The 15,318-nt window shown below is 43.6% G+C and overlaps 1 protein-coding gene across 1 annotated transcript; it reads left to right on the top strand.

Moving 5' to 3' along the window:
• The first annotated feature begins 5,456 nt into the window (after positions 1-5,456).
• Positions 5,457-14,345, top strand: LOC140489076 (ferritin heavy chain A-like). The gene is made up of 5 exons (XM_072588314.1): positions 5,457-5,558; positions 8,060-8,185; positions 13,384-13,530; positions 13,688-13,813; positions 14,199-14,345. The coding sequence occupies exons 1-5, from the start codon at positions 5,457-5,459 to the stop codon at positions 14,343-14,345; spliced, it is 648 nt and encodes a 215-aa protein (XP_072444415.1).
• Positions 14,346-15,318: the final 973 nt, after the last annotated feature.

Below are 15,318 nucleotides of genomic sequence, written 5' to 3'. Positions count from 1 at the left end.
TTCTTAATAAAGTGGCTGCTGTCAGTTAATTTATTCACATGTTGACTTTAAACTTCCAAGGGCAACTGATGGGAAAGATTAAAAATGAGATCGCAACTGGATTTTTCCACAACCTCACAGAATAGTGGATCTTGCTCAAATGTTCCTGCAGCATTTTCTGATGAAATCTCAAAATATCAAACTGGGGAAAAGGACACTGGCACTAAGTTTCTGCATTCATCAGGTTTCTCTCCTCATTCTGTGGAGGATTGACTTCAGACTCCTGACAGGATGCAAGGGGCATGATGTTGACAATCTCAAGACTCTCTCACAAAACGTCCCTGTTTTATGGGCTGGGGGGTGGGGGTGGGGGCAGGTGCTGTATTTATGTGAGCACTTTCATTGTATTGAGCAGGCCGATATTGGATGAAGAGCAATTCCATTCACCACGAGCTACACTTCTTCCATTTGAGGAGGAAATGCTTGTAATTAGCCAAAACACGCCCACATTCCATATATAACATCTTACCTTACAATATACTGTTGGTTGCACATTCACTGCACACATTCTGAAAGACAGTCTGTTCCTTTCAGTTAGGGATCAGTGTATGAATGCTGTTATTGGGGCTGGTTCGGGAATCCTGAAGAGTTTCTTTGGTTAACTGGAGTCTAACTCTGCTTGATGTTGACAAAGTACTGGTTCTGAAAGGGTTAAAGTTAGGCCGCAATAAGCCCCACCCAATGCAATGATTTCACTTGGACCTGAGTCAGTAAAGCAGATAATAGTAAGGTCAGAGATGATCCGAAATGGCTAAGGCTGGCAAGAAGATTATTGGGAATTGCTTCAGATATGGAAGACTGAGACTAGGTGGCGCATTCCAATGGACAGGAGGAGATTAATCATCACTCCCCCAGGAATTTGTCCAGGAATCTCAGCCTTTCATTGTATTTCTGAAATGACATCAATGAAAAAATAGAGTTATATATGTATGTTTCCTGATGAGGTGAACCAGTAAATATCATTGACAGAATTGTCATGATGCAGAAGAAGGCCATTCAACCCATCACATTTGCACCAGCTCTCTGAGCATTTTACCTTTGTGTTCATCTCCTGCCCTTTCCCTGGAACCTGGCCTGTTGTTCCTGTTTAATTGCACAGTGCCCACTTGAACACTTCTGTTTGACCTGCCTCTGCCACACAGAAGCAGCGGGCACTAACAAAGCGAGTGGACAATATCGATCAATAGAATTTAAACTGAGGAAGAGCACTTTAGACCAAGACAGAGAAACCAGAATGGGTTTGAAATGGTGGGCAGCTACGAGGGAAACAGGTGCAAAGAGACTTGGGGACCTGCGTGCAGAAATTATTAAAAACTTGCAGAGAGGAAAAGAGATAACTTTAAAATGCTTGAATGTAAATCATTGAATCCCTATATCATAGAAGCATTCAGCCCATCACATCCACACCAATCCTATGAAGAGCATCCCATTCTTGTAACCCCATATTTCCCATGGCTAACCCACCTAACTATCACATCTCTGGACAAGGCAGGCAATTTCCCACAGCTACTCCATCTAACGTGCCCATCTTTGGGCTGTGGGAGGAAACCCACATAGCCACATGAAATAGGTGCAAATTGCCCACACAGTCACCCAAGGCTGGAATCAAACCCAGGTCCCTGGCATTGTGAGGCAGCAGTGCTAACCACTGAGCTACAGCACAACCCATAAAGGTGTGCTGCAGTTGTAGAATGTGTAGGGTAGACCTCACCTGGAGAACTGTAATCAGTTCCAATACATCGACCTTGGAGCATGTTTTTTTCAATTTATTTCCTGGAAGAGGTTGTCACTGGGAAGACTCATCCCAGCTCTCCATCCCTCACTGCACTGAAACTAAAACATTTCTGACCATCCCAGAGGCGAGAGCTGGAAATGTGTTGCTGGAAAAGTGCAGCAGGTCAGGCAGCATCCAAGGAGCAGGAGAATCGACGTTTCGGGTACCATGGGGTAGCCACCTGCTTTTGGACCAGATGGATAAGGCTGCCATCAGGGCTTACTCTCCCAAAGATAAGTGGGCAACACATTTTCCTGAGTGAATAGGGGAGTTGTCCCTTTTGGGTGGCTGTCAGAGCCAATACCTACCTTTTTTTAAAAATAGGTCAACTGCAGACCCTGATGCGGTGGCATAGATGGCTGAATGTCTTTCTCCCATATTTGCTAAACCCACAGCTAGCATTTAGGACAGTAAAGAGGTCTTTCCCCTTATGACAGCTTTTCGAAGAGGCTGCTAGTCTCAAGCCATGTTCTTGACAAAGTGGCAGCTATCAGATAATTCAATCACATGTCACCTTCTTCAACATCCAAGGGGGGCTGATGGGAAAGCTTAAATGAGATTGCAGCCAGCTTTTTCACAAAACCCCTCAGAATAGCGGAGCTAGCTCAGATGCTCTCATCTCTTCTTGTAACATTACCAGGTATAATCTCATGAAATACCAAACTGGGGTAAAGGGTGCCAGCACTAAGTTTCTGTATTCATACATTTCTCTCCTCATTCTGAGGAGGATTTCCTTGAGACTCCTCCAGGATGGAAGGGGCATGATGGGTACAATCTCAAGACTGTCACAAAACATTCCTGTTTTATGGGTGGGGATTGATGCTGTATTTAAGTAAGCACTTTGTCTTTGAGCAGGCTGATATTGGAGAATGAGCAATTATACTCAACATTGCTAGATGGCTTACATTTGTGGAGGAAATACTTGTAATTAGCCAAAACTCCCACATTCCAAATATAACATCTTACCTTACAATATACTGTTGGTTGCACAGTCACTGCAGACATGCTGAAAGACAGTTAGTTCTTTTCAGTATAGATCAGTGTATTAATGCTGGTATTGGGGCTGGTTTTGTATTCCTAAAGAGTTTTAGTTGACTGGAGTCTAACTCTGCTTCATGTTGACAAGGTACTGTTTCTAAAAGGGTTAAGGTTGGGCTGCAATAAGCCCCACCCAGAAGGACTTGAGTCAGTAAAGCAGAAAATCTGAAGATCAGGAATGATCTGAAATGGGTAAGACTGGACAGAAGGGGATTGGGAATTGGTTCAGGTATGGGAGACTGGGAGTAGGTTATGTACTCCGATGGGAAGGAGGGGGCTAGTTATCTCTTTCCTCCAGGAATGTCAGCCTTTCATTGTATTTCTAAAATGACATCCGCAAAGAAATAGAGATACATATCCATGTTTCCTGATGAGATGAGTAAATATCGTTGACAGGATTGTCCTGAATCAGAAGAAGGACATTCTGCCCATCACATCTGCACCAGCTGAGTATTTTACCTTTGTATTTATCTCCTGCCCTTTCCCTGGAACCTGGCCTGTTGTTCCTGTTTAATTGCCCAGTGCCCTCTTGAACACTTCTGTTCAACCTGCCTCTCTCTGCCACACAGAAGCAGCGGGGACTAATAAAACGAGTGAATAATATTGCTTAATAGAAGTTAATCTGAGGAAGAGTACTTTAGACCAAGACGGAGAAATCAGAATGGTTTTGAAATGGAGGAGCGAGGAGAGAAACAGGCACAGAGAGTGTCGGGGACCTGTGTGCAGAAATTTAAAACTTGCGGAGTGAAACACATGCTTATAAAATGCTAATTGCATTTTTGTCTTCATCACAAGGCAGTGGAGCTGGGATGTAAACCATTGAATCTCTATATCATAGAAGCAGGCCATTCAGCCCATCGTGTCCACACCAATCCTCTAAAGAGCATCCCACTCAGACCAATCCCATCCTTATAACTCCATATTTCCCATGGCTAACCCACCTAGTCTGCACATCCTTGGACACTCCACCAAACCTGCACTACTTTGGACTGTGGGAAGAAACCAGAGCACCTGAAGGGGCTGTCGCAGGGAAGACAATCCCTGCTCTCCAGCCCTCACTGCCCTGAAACTAAGAGGTTTCTGACCATCTCAGAGGCAAGTCAAGAATGAACAACATTGCTGTGGGTCTGGGGTCACAGATAGGCCAGAGCAGATTTATTTCCCTAAAGGATACCACTGAACCAGATGGATTCTTGTAAAAATCAAAGATAATTATTTTAACATTCATTCATGGAATAAAGGTGTCAGTGGTTAAGTCAGCATTTATTGCCCATCCTGAACTCCCCAGAGGGCAATTAAGAGTTAACTATGTTGCTGTGGGTCTGGAGTCACATGTAAGACCAGACCAGGTCAGATCACAGTTTCCCTCCAATAAGTCAGATGGGTTTTTCCTGACAATGGCTTCATGGCCATCATTAAACTCTTAATTCCAGATTTTTATTGAATTCAAATTCCAACAAGGGTTTCCAGAACATTTCCTGGCTCTCTGGTATAATAGTCCAGCAGTAATACCACTAGGCCATTGCCTCCCCACCACGATCACCATCACTGAGACTTGCTTTGTATTCCAAATTAATTAGTTGAATTCTACCCAGCTGCCATGGTGGGATTTGAACTCATGTCTTCATGGTGTTAATCTGAGCCTCTCAGTGACTGGCTCAGTGACAATACCATCATCTCCCTACAGTGTAGATTCACCAGAATGATACCAGAGCTGAAAGGCTTAAATTGTGAGGACACTTTGCAAACAGTGGACTTGAGTATCGAAGATTAACGGGTCACTATACTTGAGGTTTGGAAAGTACCGAATGGGTATGAGTCTGATGAAGAGGAATTATTGCACCGTGACCAAGGAGTAGAATGCTGTAATTATCATGTGACCATTCAGAGCAGTTGCTCGGAATCATCTCCTCATAAAAAGGAATCAGAAATCTGGACTCTCTTTCCCAAAAATATTGGGAGCAAATAAACTGTTCAGATCTGAGAGAGTTAGATGCTTGCTGGTTAATGGTGTGAAGGAAATGTAGGACCAATGTGGACAGTGCTTAAAAATATGTTGCTGGAAAAGCGCAGCAGGTCAGGCAGCATCAAAGGAGAAGGAGAATCTACATTTCGGGCATAAGCCCTTCAGGAAATCCTGAAAAAGGGCTTATGCCCGAAACATCGATTCTCCTGCTCCTTTGATGCTGCCTGACCTGCTGAGCTTTTCCAGCAACACATTTTTAAGCTCTGATCCCCTGCATCTGCAGTCCTCACTTTCTCCCAATGTGGACAGTGGCAGGAAGCTTCAGACCAGCCATGATATCATTAAATGGCAGCACAGACTGACAGAGCTGAACATCTTCCACCTGTTCTTCAGTTACAATCACTGAATGCCTCCATTTCAAAGCTCTGATTGGCCCCAGGTATCTTACTTCACTCTGTTCCAGTCATCAGTTCCTGGATTCATGGGGATTCCTGATTGGCTGTCAGGGATTGTCAATCATCATTGGTGAATCATTCCCTGGTTGAGTGCAGGCTGTCCCAGGAGGATAAATGCAAGGGCTAATGGGAGAGAGGCTCGGTTTTAGAGTTGTCTTGGTGAAAGGGTGTGAGAATAATGAAGATGGCCTCCCCAGTGTGTCAGAACTACCACAAGGACTGTGAGGCTGATGTTAACAAACAGATCAACCTGGAGCTCTATTCCTCCTCTGTTCACCTCTCCATGGTGAGGCTTGTGGGCTTGATGGTCTATTCCTTCTTCCCCACCACACCATGGGCAACTAGGGATGGGCAATAGTTTCTATTCCTGCCAATGATGCCTGTGTCCTGTATGTTTCATAATTGACTTTTTTCTTGAGCCACTGAGTTGTGTTTTGAATGTTTCCTCCTTCTAACTACCTTCTATCCACTGAAGGGATTACTGCTAACTTTTATTGACTGATTGCCTTGTTAACTGACTGCTCTGTGCTGTATTCTATAAACTGTTTTATTCTGAAGTGTGTCATACTGAAATTAATTCCAAGGTTTCTTGCATCCTCTTGGATGATGTCATGTATAAACCTGCTTAATTTGTCACTTTTGACTAAAACTTAATTGGATGACTAACTTGTGAAACATCAACTATTTGAGCCCTCTTCTGCCTGTTTTCTAAATAAGTATGATCATGTTCTGTTGGCCTTTAATACTGGCTTCTTCCATGAAGCAATAATGTGAAAATATTGCCTAAGGGCTTCTCTCAAAGTGTAGAAATGGACCATTTTGCCAACCAGTCCGTGCTGAACATAATCCCAAACTAGACTAGTCCCACTTGCCTGCTCCTGGCCCATATCCCTCCAAATCTTTCCTATCCCTGCATCTATCCAAATGTCTACAATTGTACCTGCATTACCACTTCCTGAGGAAGTTCATTCCACATGTGAGCTAACCTCTGGGGAAAATTTGCCTCGTGTGTTTTTTAAACTTCTCTTCAGGTGCCTACTTGTCTCAATTCAACTGATACTTAAGGGCTACTTGGGGGTTTTGGTGAAAGGATTTCTAAATACGTGACTTCAGTTGAGGACTGAAATCTTGGGTTTTGTGAAATGGAGGTTGGGATTGAGGAATTAATTAGGAGAAAGTGAGGACTGCAGATACTGGGGATCAGAGCTTAAAAATGTGTTGCTGGAAAAGCACTGCAGGTCAGGCAGCATAAAAGGAGAAAGAGAATCGACGTTTCGGGCATAAGCCCTTCAGGAATGAGGAGGGACTTGGGGGAGGGGTGTTGGGAATGCAATAGGTGGAAGGAGGTTAAGGTGAGGGTGATAGGCCGGAGAGGGGTTGGGGGCAGAGAGGTCGGGAAGAAGATTGCAGGTCAAGAAGGCGGTGCTGAGTCTGAGGGTTGGGACTGAGAAAAGGTTGGGGGGGGGGGGGAAATCAGAAAGCTGGAGAAATCTGCATTCATCCCTTGTGGTTGGAGGGTTCCTATTGAGGAAGTAATGGCTATTGAGGTGCCTGGTCTAAGTTACAACCGGTTAGCTCCCACTCTGTGCTTGGTTCTGAGGGGTTGATTAGATCAGGTTCCCTACTGTGTGGAAACAGGCCCTTCGGCCCAACAAGTCCACACTGACCCTCCAAAGAGTAACCCACCCAGACCATTTCCCTCTGGCAATTTAGCGTAGCCAATTCACCTGACCTGCACATCAACTCCACACACAGTTGCCCGAGGCTGGAAGTAAACCTGGGACCCTGGTGCTGTGAGGCAGCAGTGCTAACCACTGAGCCACCATGATCACTTCCCCCACAAAGACTTTGGGAAGTGTAGGGCTAAATGATCTGCTTTGGTCACAAATTGACAACGGCAAGAGGCCATGTGACCCCCTGCACACATGCTCAAATCTTTCAGTAAGATCATGCTCATTTGGTTTGCATTCTGCAGTCTGTTTTTAATTCTAGATAACTATGCCTCTGCCTGATGCCTACACAAATAGGTAAGAGGTTAATATTCGAGATCATATCAAGTCTCTCCTCTCAACCCATCAATGCAGATGATCTTTATATTCTAAACTATGCTCTCTAGTTCTGAACTCCACTCCACCCCACCCCAATACATTCCGACCTTGTCCAGACCATTCAGCATTTGTATGCAGGTTGTTTTGCTCTAATGTCTTTGATAAATCATGGACACTGTTTCTAAAGCATGAACTCTTAACATGTGCTGGCTGCAGCACAACTACTTTAAGCACTGTTTCTGAAGTGATTGTTTCTATAACGTGGCATCACTTAAGAATGCAGCCATCTCGTTATGAAGAACTGCCTGTACTCATTCTTGTCTAAGCTGAAAATCAGCTACACAGTCTTACTGACGTTCTCAATGGGTGAGATCTGGAGCTTTCCTGACTCCACCCTTTTTCTCTCCCACAATCCTCTTATTTTGACCAGGATGATGTTGCCCTGCGTCACTTTGCTGAGTTCAAGGAGCAGTCCCATGAGGAACGGGAACACTCTGAGAAACTGATGGGAATTCCAGAATAAACGTGGAGGCAGAGTCCTCCTGCAGGATGTCAAGGTTGGTCTATCATCCTACATTACAACTAACAGTACAAGATAAGCATTTGAAGCACTCATTCCCATGGGAGTAATGCTATATGGCACAATATTCTTAGTTACCTTTTCATCTTCATCTTATTCCATTGTGTTTTGGTTCATGTTTTACATTGAATGAAATATCTGCCTCTTCATTTACTCCAGAAGCCAGAGCAGGATGAGTGGGGCAATGGTCTGGAGGCAATGCAGAGAGCTCTGCAGATGGAGAAGGATGTGAACCAGAGTCTGCTGGATCTGCACAAACTCTCCTCTGGCCACATGGACCCTCATGTGAGTTCTTGATGGCTGAATTTTCAGTGGTGTTGAAGGTGATATTGGAATCTGCCCTGCACTCCATCTTGGCCTAGGGCTGTGTCTGCTTGTTTTACAGCAAATGTTGTTGCTTCAGTTATCCACCTGATCCTGGTGGGTTTTTGGTTTGTTCAGTATCTGGGGTATAAATAATTGACATTTGTACCCAAATGTCAATTATTTGGCACTAGCATGCAAGTCCAGTTGGTGCTGCCTTCTAGAGTAGTTGTAGCTGAGCAGGCAGTTTTTAACCTGTTCTTGTAAATAACCAGCTGTCCCACCAATCAATAACAAATTTAATTCCATCTTGTCTGTCTGATCCAAATACTCAATATCTCTCTTCCTTCCAGCTGTGTGACTTTCTGGAGAGGCACTACTTGGATGAGCAAGTGAAGATGATCAAGAAGCTGGGAGATCACATCACCAACCTGAAGAGACTGGGAGCCCCTGAGAATGGCCTGGGAGAGTACCTGTTTGACAGGCTCACCCTGAGCTAAGTGGGATTCTGGAATCACTTGTTCTCTAATCCAGTTCTGCTTCTCTTGTTTTGAATATAGAAATAAAAGATTTATTTAACTAGTCTAGTTTGCTTTCTGTAATTGTATAGTCAAAACTCAAATCTGAGTAAACTGGCCTGACGCAACAATACCCAACCAAGGATTGGTTGTCTATCAACAATTTAGATATGGGAGCAAACCTTGGCAAAGCTGAAATCTTTTGGACCAGATGGACAGGGCTTAATCTCCCAAAGATATTTAGGATGAGTGGGCAAACATTTTCCTGAGTGACTAGGGGAGTTGTCCCTTTTTGGGTGGCTGTACTTTTTAATAAAAAAACAAGCTGACTGCTGACTGTGGTTGGATAGTATAGATACATTATGGACTTTCTGATGCTCAAATAACACCGCTTGTCTATAGACCTAATACATGTGCTTAAGGTCAATGGCACCTTTCTGGTGTCCATGTCATCAATCACTTGTTTTTGACATGTCATGGCAATTGTTCAGGGACATCACATCAGCTAGATGCTCTACAATCTGTGTACTGGCTTTTTCAATTACAGTAAGTAACTCTTGTTGCAACTAGCTCCTCTTTATTGAATGTAATAGCTACCCATGAAAAGGTCCGGCTGTAAAAATCCAAGCTTTGAGTGAAAGGATACAAGCTCCTGAACTGACCTTCCAAAAGCATTGATAGCTGAGAATGTGTTTTTTTTTTCACCCCATTGGGTGAACCCACAGCAAGGGCATAGAGTAAGAGGTCTTCCCATTATGATCTTTGTGTTTATCTCCTGCCACTTCCCTGAATCTTGGCCTGTTGTTTTACTGTTTAATTGTCTAGTGCCCTTTCTGTTGAACATGCCTCCGCATGACACAAGCTGCGGGCACTAATAAAGGGAATCAATATTGATCAATAGAATCTAGTCTGAGGAAGAGTACTTTAGACCAAGATGGAGAAATCAGAATGGTTTTGGAATGGTGAAGAGCTATGAGGGATACAGGTGCAGAGAAAATTGGGGATCTGAATGCAGAAATTATTAAAAACTTAAAGAGATGATTTTAAAATGCTAATTGCATTTTAGCCTTCATCATAAGGCAGTGGACCTTGAATGATAGATCATTGAATCCCTACAGCATAGAAGTAGGTCATTCAGCCCATCACATCCACACCAATCCTATGAAAAGCATTCCATCCTTGTAACCCCATAATTCCCATGGCTAACCCACTTACCTATCACATCCCTGGACAAGGCAGGCAATTCCCCACAGCCACTCCATCTAACATGCCCATCTTTGGACTGTGGGATGAAAGCAGAGCACCTGGAGGAACCCACACAGCCACATGAAATATGTGTGAACTCCACATACAGTCACCCAAGACTGGAATCAAACCCAGGTCCCTGGCATTATCAGGCAGCAGTGCTAACCACTGCTACAGCACCACCCATAAAGGTATACTGCAGTTGTAGGATGTGTAGGGTAGACCTCATCTGGAGAACTGTAATCAGTTCCTATACATTGACCTTGGAGCATGATGTTTTCAATTTATTTCCTGGAAGAGGCTGTCACTGGGAAGACTCATCCCAGCTCTCCATCCCTCACTGCCCTGAAACTAAAACGTTTCTGACCATCTCAGAGGCAAGTCAAGAATGAACAACATTGCTGTGGGTCTGGGGTCACAAATAGGCCAGAGCAGATTATTTTCTCGAAAGATTATCACTGAAGCAGATGGATTTCTGTGAAAAGTCAACAATAGTTTTTTTTTAACTTCATTCATGGGATAAGGGTGTCACTGGCTAAGTCAGCATTTATTGCCCACCCTGAACTCCCCAGAGGGCAATTAAGAGTTAACTATGTTGCTGTGGGTCTGGAGTCACATGTAAGACCAAACCAGGTCTGGATCACAGTTACTCTCCAGTGAGTCAGATAGACTTTTCCTGAAAAAGGCTTCATGGTCATCATTAAACTCCTAATTCCAGATTTTTATTGAATTCAAATTCCAACCTGGATCCCCAGAACATTTCCTGGCTCACTGGTATAATAGTCCATCAATAATACCACTAGTACATTGCCTCCCCACCACGAACACCATCACTGAGACTTGCTTTGTATTCCAAATTAATTAGTTGAATTCTACCCAGCTGCCATGGTGGGGTTTGAACTCATGTCCTCACGGTGTTAATCTGAGCCTCTCAGTGACAATACCATCATCTCCCTACAGTGTAGATTCACCAGAATGATACCAGAGCTGAAAGGCTTAAATTGTGAGGACACTTTGCAAACAGTGGACTTGAGTATCGAAGATTAACAGGTGACTACACTCGAGGTTTGGAATGTACCGAATGGGTTTAAGGAGTCAGATGGAGAGGAATTAGTGCACCGTGACCAAGGAGTAGAATGCTATAGTTGTCATGTGACCATTCAGAGCAGTTGCTCAGAATCAACTCTCCATGAAAAGGAATCAGAAATCTGGACTCTCTTTCCCAGAAACATTGGGGGCAAATAAACTGTTCAGATCTGAGAGAGTTAGATGCTTGCTGGTTAATGGTGTGAAGGGAATGCAGGACCAATGTGGACAATGGCAGGAAACAACAGACCAGCCATGATATCATTAAATGGCAGCACAGGCTGACAGGGCCAAACATCCTCCTCCTGTTCCTCTGTTACAATCACTGAATGATCCAGATCTGCCTCCATTTCAAAGCTCTGATTGGCTCTAGGTATCTCACCTCACCCTATGCCCTTCATCAGTTCCTGGATTCATGGCAATTCCTGATTGGCTCTGGGTATCTCACCCCACCCTATGTCCTTCATTGGTTCCTGGATCCATGGAGGTTCCTGATTGGCTGTCAAGTACTGTCAGTGATCATTGGGAATCATCCCTTGGTTGAGTGCAGGCTGTCCCAGGAGGATAAATATAAGAGGTAATGGGAGAGTGGCTTAGTTCTAGAGTTGTCTGGGTGATAGTGAGTGGGATTAGTGAAGATGGCCTCCCAAGTGTGTCAGAACTACCACAAGGACTGTGAGGATGCTGTTAACAAGCAGATCAACCTGGAGCTCTATTCCTCTTATGTTTACCTCTCCATGGTGAGGCTTGTGGGCGTGATGGTCCATTCCTTCTTTATTCCCCATCCCCACCCCCATACCACCAAGAGCCATGAGGGATGGGTGATAATTTTGAGATCTGTTAATAATGCCTGTGTTCTATGTTTCATAGCTGATTCTTAAATTGCATATTGTATTGGTAGAATATTTTAAGCCACTGAGTTGTCATTTGAATGTTTCCTCCTTGTATCTACTTTTCTATCCACTGAAGTGATTGTTGCTAACTTTTATTGGTTGCCTTGGTAATTGACTGCTGTGTTCAACAAACTGGTTTTATTCTCTCGTGGTTCATACTAGAACTAAATCTAAGGTTTGTTGCCTCCTCTTGGAGGATGATGTCATGTGTAAACCTGTTTAAACTTTCAACTTTAACTAAAACATAATTGTATGACTTTCTAGTGCAATGTTAATTGAGTCCTCTTCTGCCTGTTTTTCTCAATGAGTATGATCATGTTCTGTTGGCCTTAATACAAGGTTCTTCCATGAAGCAATATTGTGAAAATATTATCAAAAGGCATCTCTCAAAATGTAGAAATCGGCCCTTTGCCAACCAGTCCATGCTGAACATAGTCCCAATCTAGACTAGGCCTACCTGCCTGCTCCTGACCCATATCCCTCCCAACCATTCTTATTCATGTATCTATCTAAATGTCTGCAATATGGTAACTAACTGCATTTACCACTTCCTGAGAAGGTTCATTCCACATGTGAGCTACCCTCTGGGGAAAACTTGCCTCATGTGTTTTTTTTTTTTTACAACTGTTCCTCTTTCATGTGCCCCCTTGTCTTGAAATTCAACTGATACTAGATAGCAACTTGGGGGTTTTGCTGCAAAGATTTGATTACATCAGTGAGTACTAAAGTCTGGGCTTCCTGAAATGGAGGCTGGGATCTGAGGTGTCTGGTCAAACTTACAACAAGATTAGCTCCTACTCCAATATATTTGGTTGTGATTATATTCCCTTCCCAATAAAGTGTAGGGATAAATGATCTGCTTTCATCACATGAATTGATGACAACAAGAGGCCCATGGCCCCCTGCAAGTACGCTCAATTGTTTCAGCATCCTGCAGTCTGTTTTTTAATTCTTGACAACAGTGTCTTTGCCTAACAATACCTATCTCTAATAGGTTGGTTGAGTTGCAAGATCAACTCCAGCCTCTCTTCTTAACCCATCAATACAGATGACCTTTTATATTCTTAAACTTTGCTCTCTAGCTTTGACCTCTACCCCACCCCAGTACATTCCTATCTTGTCCAGACCATTCAGCATATGTATGCAGGTTGTTTTTACTATGTGTTTCCCTACTGTGATGGACAAATAAGGGACACTCATTCTAAAGCATAACCTCTTAAAAATGTGGCTGTAGCACAACTACTTTGCCAATACTTTAAGCACTGTTTCCAGAGTGACTTTTATCACATGGGGTTGCACAAGAATGCAGCCATTGCATTATAGAAGAACTGCCTGGACTCCTCCTTGTCTAGGCTGAAAACAAGCCACACAGGGTCTTGGTGAGGTTCTCAATTGGTGAGATCTGGAGCTTCCCTGACACTACCCTTTTCTCCCCCAGTCCTCTTACTTTGTCCGGGATGATGTTGCCCTGCGTCACTTTGCTGAATTCTTCAAGGAGCAGTCCCATGAGGAACGGGAACATGCTGAGAAACTGATGGCATTCCAGAATAAACGTGGAGGCTGCGTTCTCCTGCAGGATGTCAAGGTTAGTCAATCATCCTACATTACAACTAATAGTACAAGACATTTGAAGTATTCATTCCCATGGCGTAATGCTATATGGCTAACTTTCTCATGTTGTTCTATTGTGTTTTGGCTCCTGTTTTTCACTGAAATATCTGCCTCTTTCTTTCCTCTTCCAGAAGCCAGAGCAGGATGAGTGGGGCAATGGTCTGGAGGCAATGCAGAGAGCTCTGCAGATGGAGAAGGATGTGAACCAGCATCTGCTGGATCTGCACAAACTCTCCTCTGGCCACACTGAACCTCATGTGAGTTCTTGATGGCTGTATTTTCAGTGGTGTTGAAGGCGATATTGGAATCTGCCCTGCACTCCATCTTGGTCTAGGGCTGTGTCGGCTTGTTTTACAGCAACTGTTGTTGCCTCAGTTATCAATCCGAACCTTTGGGGGGGGGGGGGGGGTTGCTTTGTTTGGTGTCTGGCGTATAAACAATGATGGAATTGGTTCTCAGTTAAATGGAATGAGCTTAGCGATTGCATGCAAGTCCAATTGGTGCTGCCTTCTGGAGTAGTTGTAGCTGAGAAGGCAGTTTTTAACCTGTTCTTGTAAATAGCCACCTGTTCCACCAATCAATAACAATTTAATTCCATAATGTCTGTCTGATCCAAATACTCAATATCTCTCTTCCTTCCAGCTGTGTGACTTCCTGGAGAGGCACTACTTGGATGAGCAAGTGAAGATGATCAAGAAGCTGGGAGATCACATCACCAACCTGAAGAGACTGGGAGCCCCTGAGAATGGCCTGGGAGAGTATCTGTTTGACAGGCTCACCCTGAGCTGAGTGGGATTCTGGAATCCCTGTTCTCTAATCCAGTTCTGCTTCTCTTGTATTGAATATGGAAATAAAAGATTTATTATTGAACAGGTCTGTTTTCTTCAACTGTCAAGTTGAAACCTAAATCTGAATAAATCCATTGCTCCTCATATCCAATGGTATAGCCACATGCTTTTAGACCAGATGGATAGGGCTGCCAACAGGGCTTAATCTCCAAAGATATTTAGTGTAGGGGAACATGTTGCCCACTCATGTGAGTGAATAAGGGAGTTGTCCCTTTTCTGTGGCTGTCAGAAAGAGCCATCCCTACCATTCTATTCTAAATAGGTCATCTGCAGACCCTGGTGGGGTGGCATAGATAGCTAAATGTTTTTCTCCCATATTTGCTGAACCCACAGCTAGCATTTAGGACAGTAAAGAGGTCTTTTTTTCCTGTTATGACCGCTTTTTGAACAGCTTGCTAGTCTCAAGCCATGTTCTTGACAAAGTGGTAGCTGTCAGATAATTCAATCACATGTCACCTTCTTCAACATCCAAGGGGGGATTGATGGGAAAGCTTAAATGAGATTGCAACCAGATTTTCTCAAAACCCATCAGACGAGTGGAGCTAGCTCAGATGCTCTAATCTCTTGTAGCATTATTAGGTAAAATCTCATGAAATACCAAACTGGGGTAAAGGGTGCCAGCACTAAGTTTCTGTATTCATACATTTCTCTCCTCATTCTGTGGAGGATTTCCTTCAGACTCCTCCAGGATGGAAGGGGCATGATGGGTATAATGTCAAGACTGTCACAAAACATCAGGTTTTATGGGTGGGAATTGGGTGCTGTATTTAAGCAAGCACTTTCATTGTCCTGTGAGCAGGCTGATATTGGATAAAGAGCAATTATAGTCAACATTGCTAGATGACTTACATTTGTGGAGGAAATGCATGTAATTAGCCAAAACACCCACATTCCACATATAACATCTTACCTTA

Source organism: Chiloscyllium punctatum, chromosome 18, assembly GCF_047496795.1.
Source record: "Chiloscyllium punctatum isolate Juve2018m chromosome 18, sChiPun1.3, whole genome shotgun sequence".
NCBI lineage: Eukaryota > Metazoa > Chordata > Chondrichthyes > Orectolobiformes > Hemiscylliidae > Chiloscyllium > Chiloscyllium punctatum.
The sequence above is the reverse complement of the archived record's forward strand: the minus strand, read 5'-3'. Positions and strand labels throughout refer to the sequence as shown.

What these genes read in the sequence shown, in the direction of transcription:
- LOC140489076 (XM_072588314.1), top strand. Translation starts at nt 5,457, where the DNA reads ATGGCCTCCCCAGTGTGTCAGAACTACCACAAGGACTGTGAGGCTGAT. An exon ending in CTGGCCACATGGACCCTCAT is followed by an intron (nt 8,186 to 13,383) that starts GTGAGTTCTTGA and finishes TTTCTCCCCCAG; the next exon opens with TCCTCTTACTTTGTCCGGGA. An exon ending in CTGGCCACACTGAACCTCAT is followed by an intron (nt 13,814 to 14,198) that starts GTGAGTTCTTGA and finishes TCTTCCTTCCAG; the next exon opens with CTGTGTGACTTCCTGGAGAG.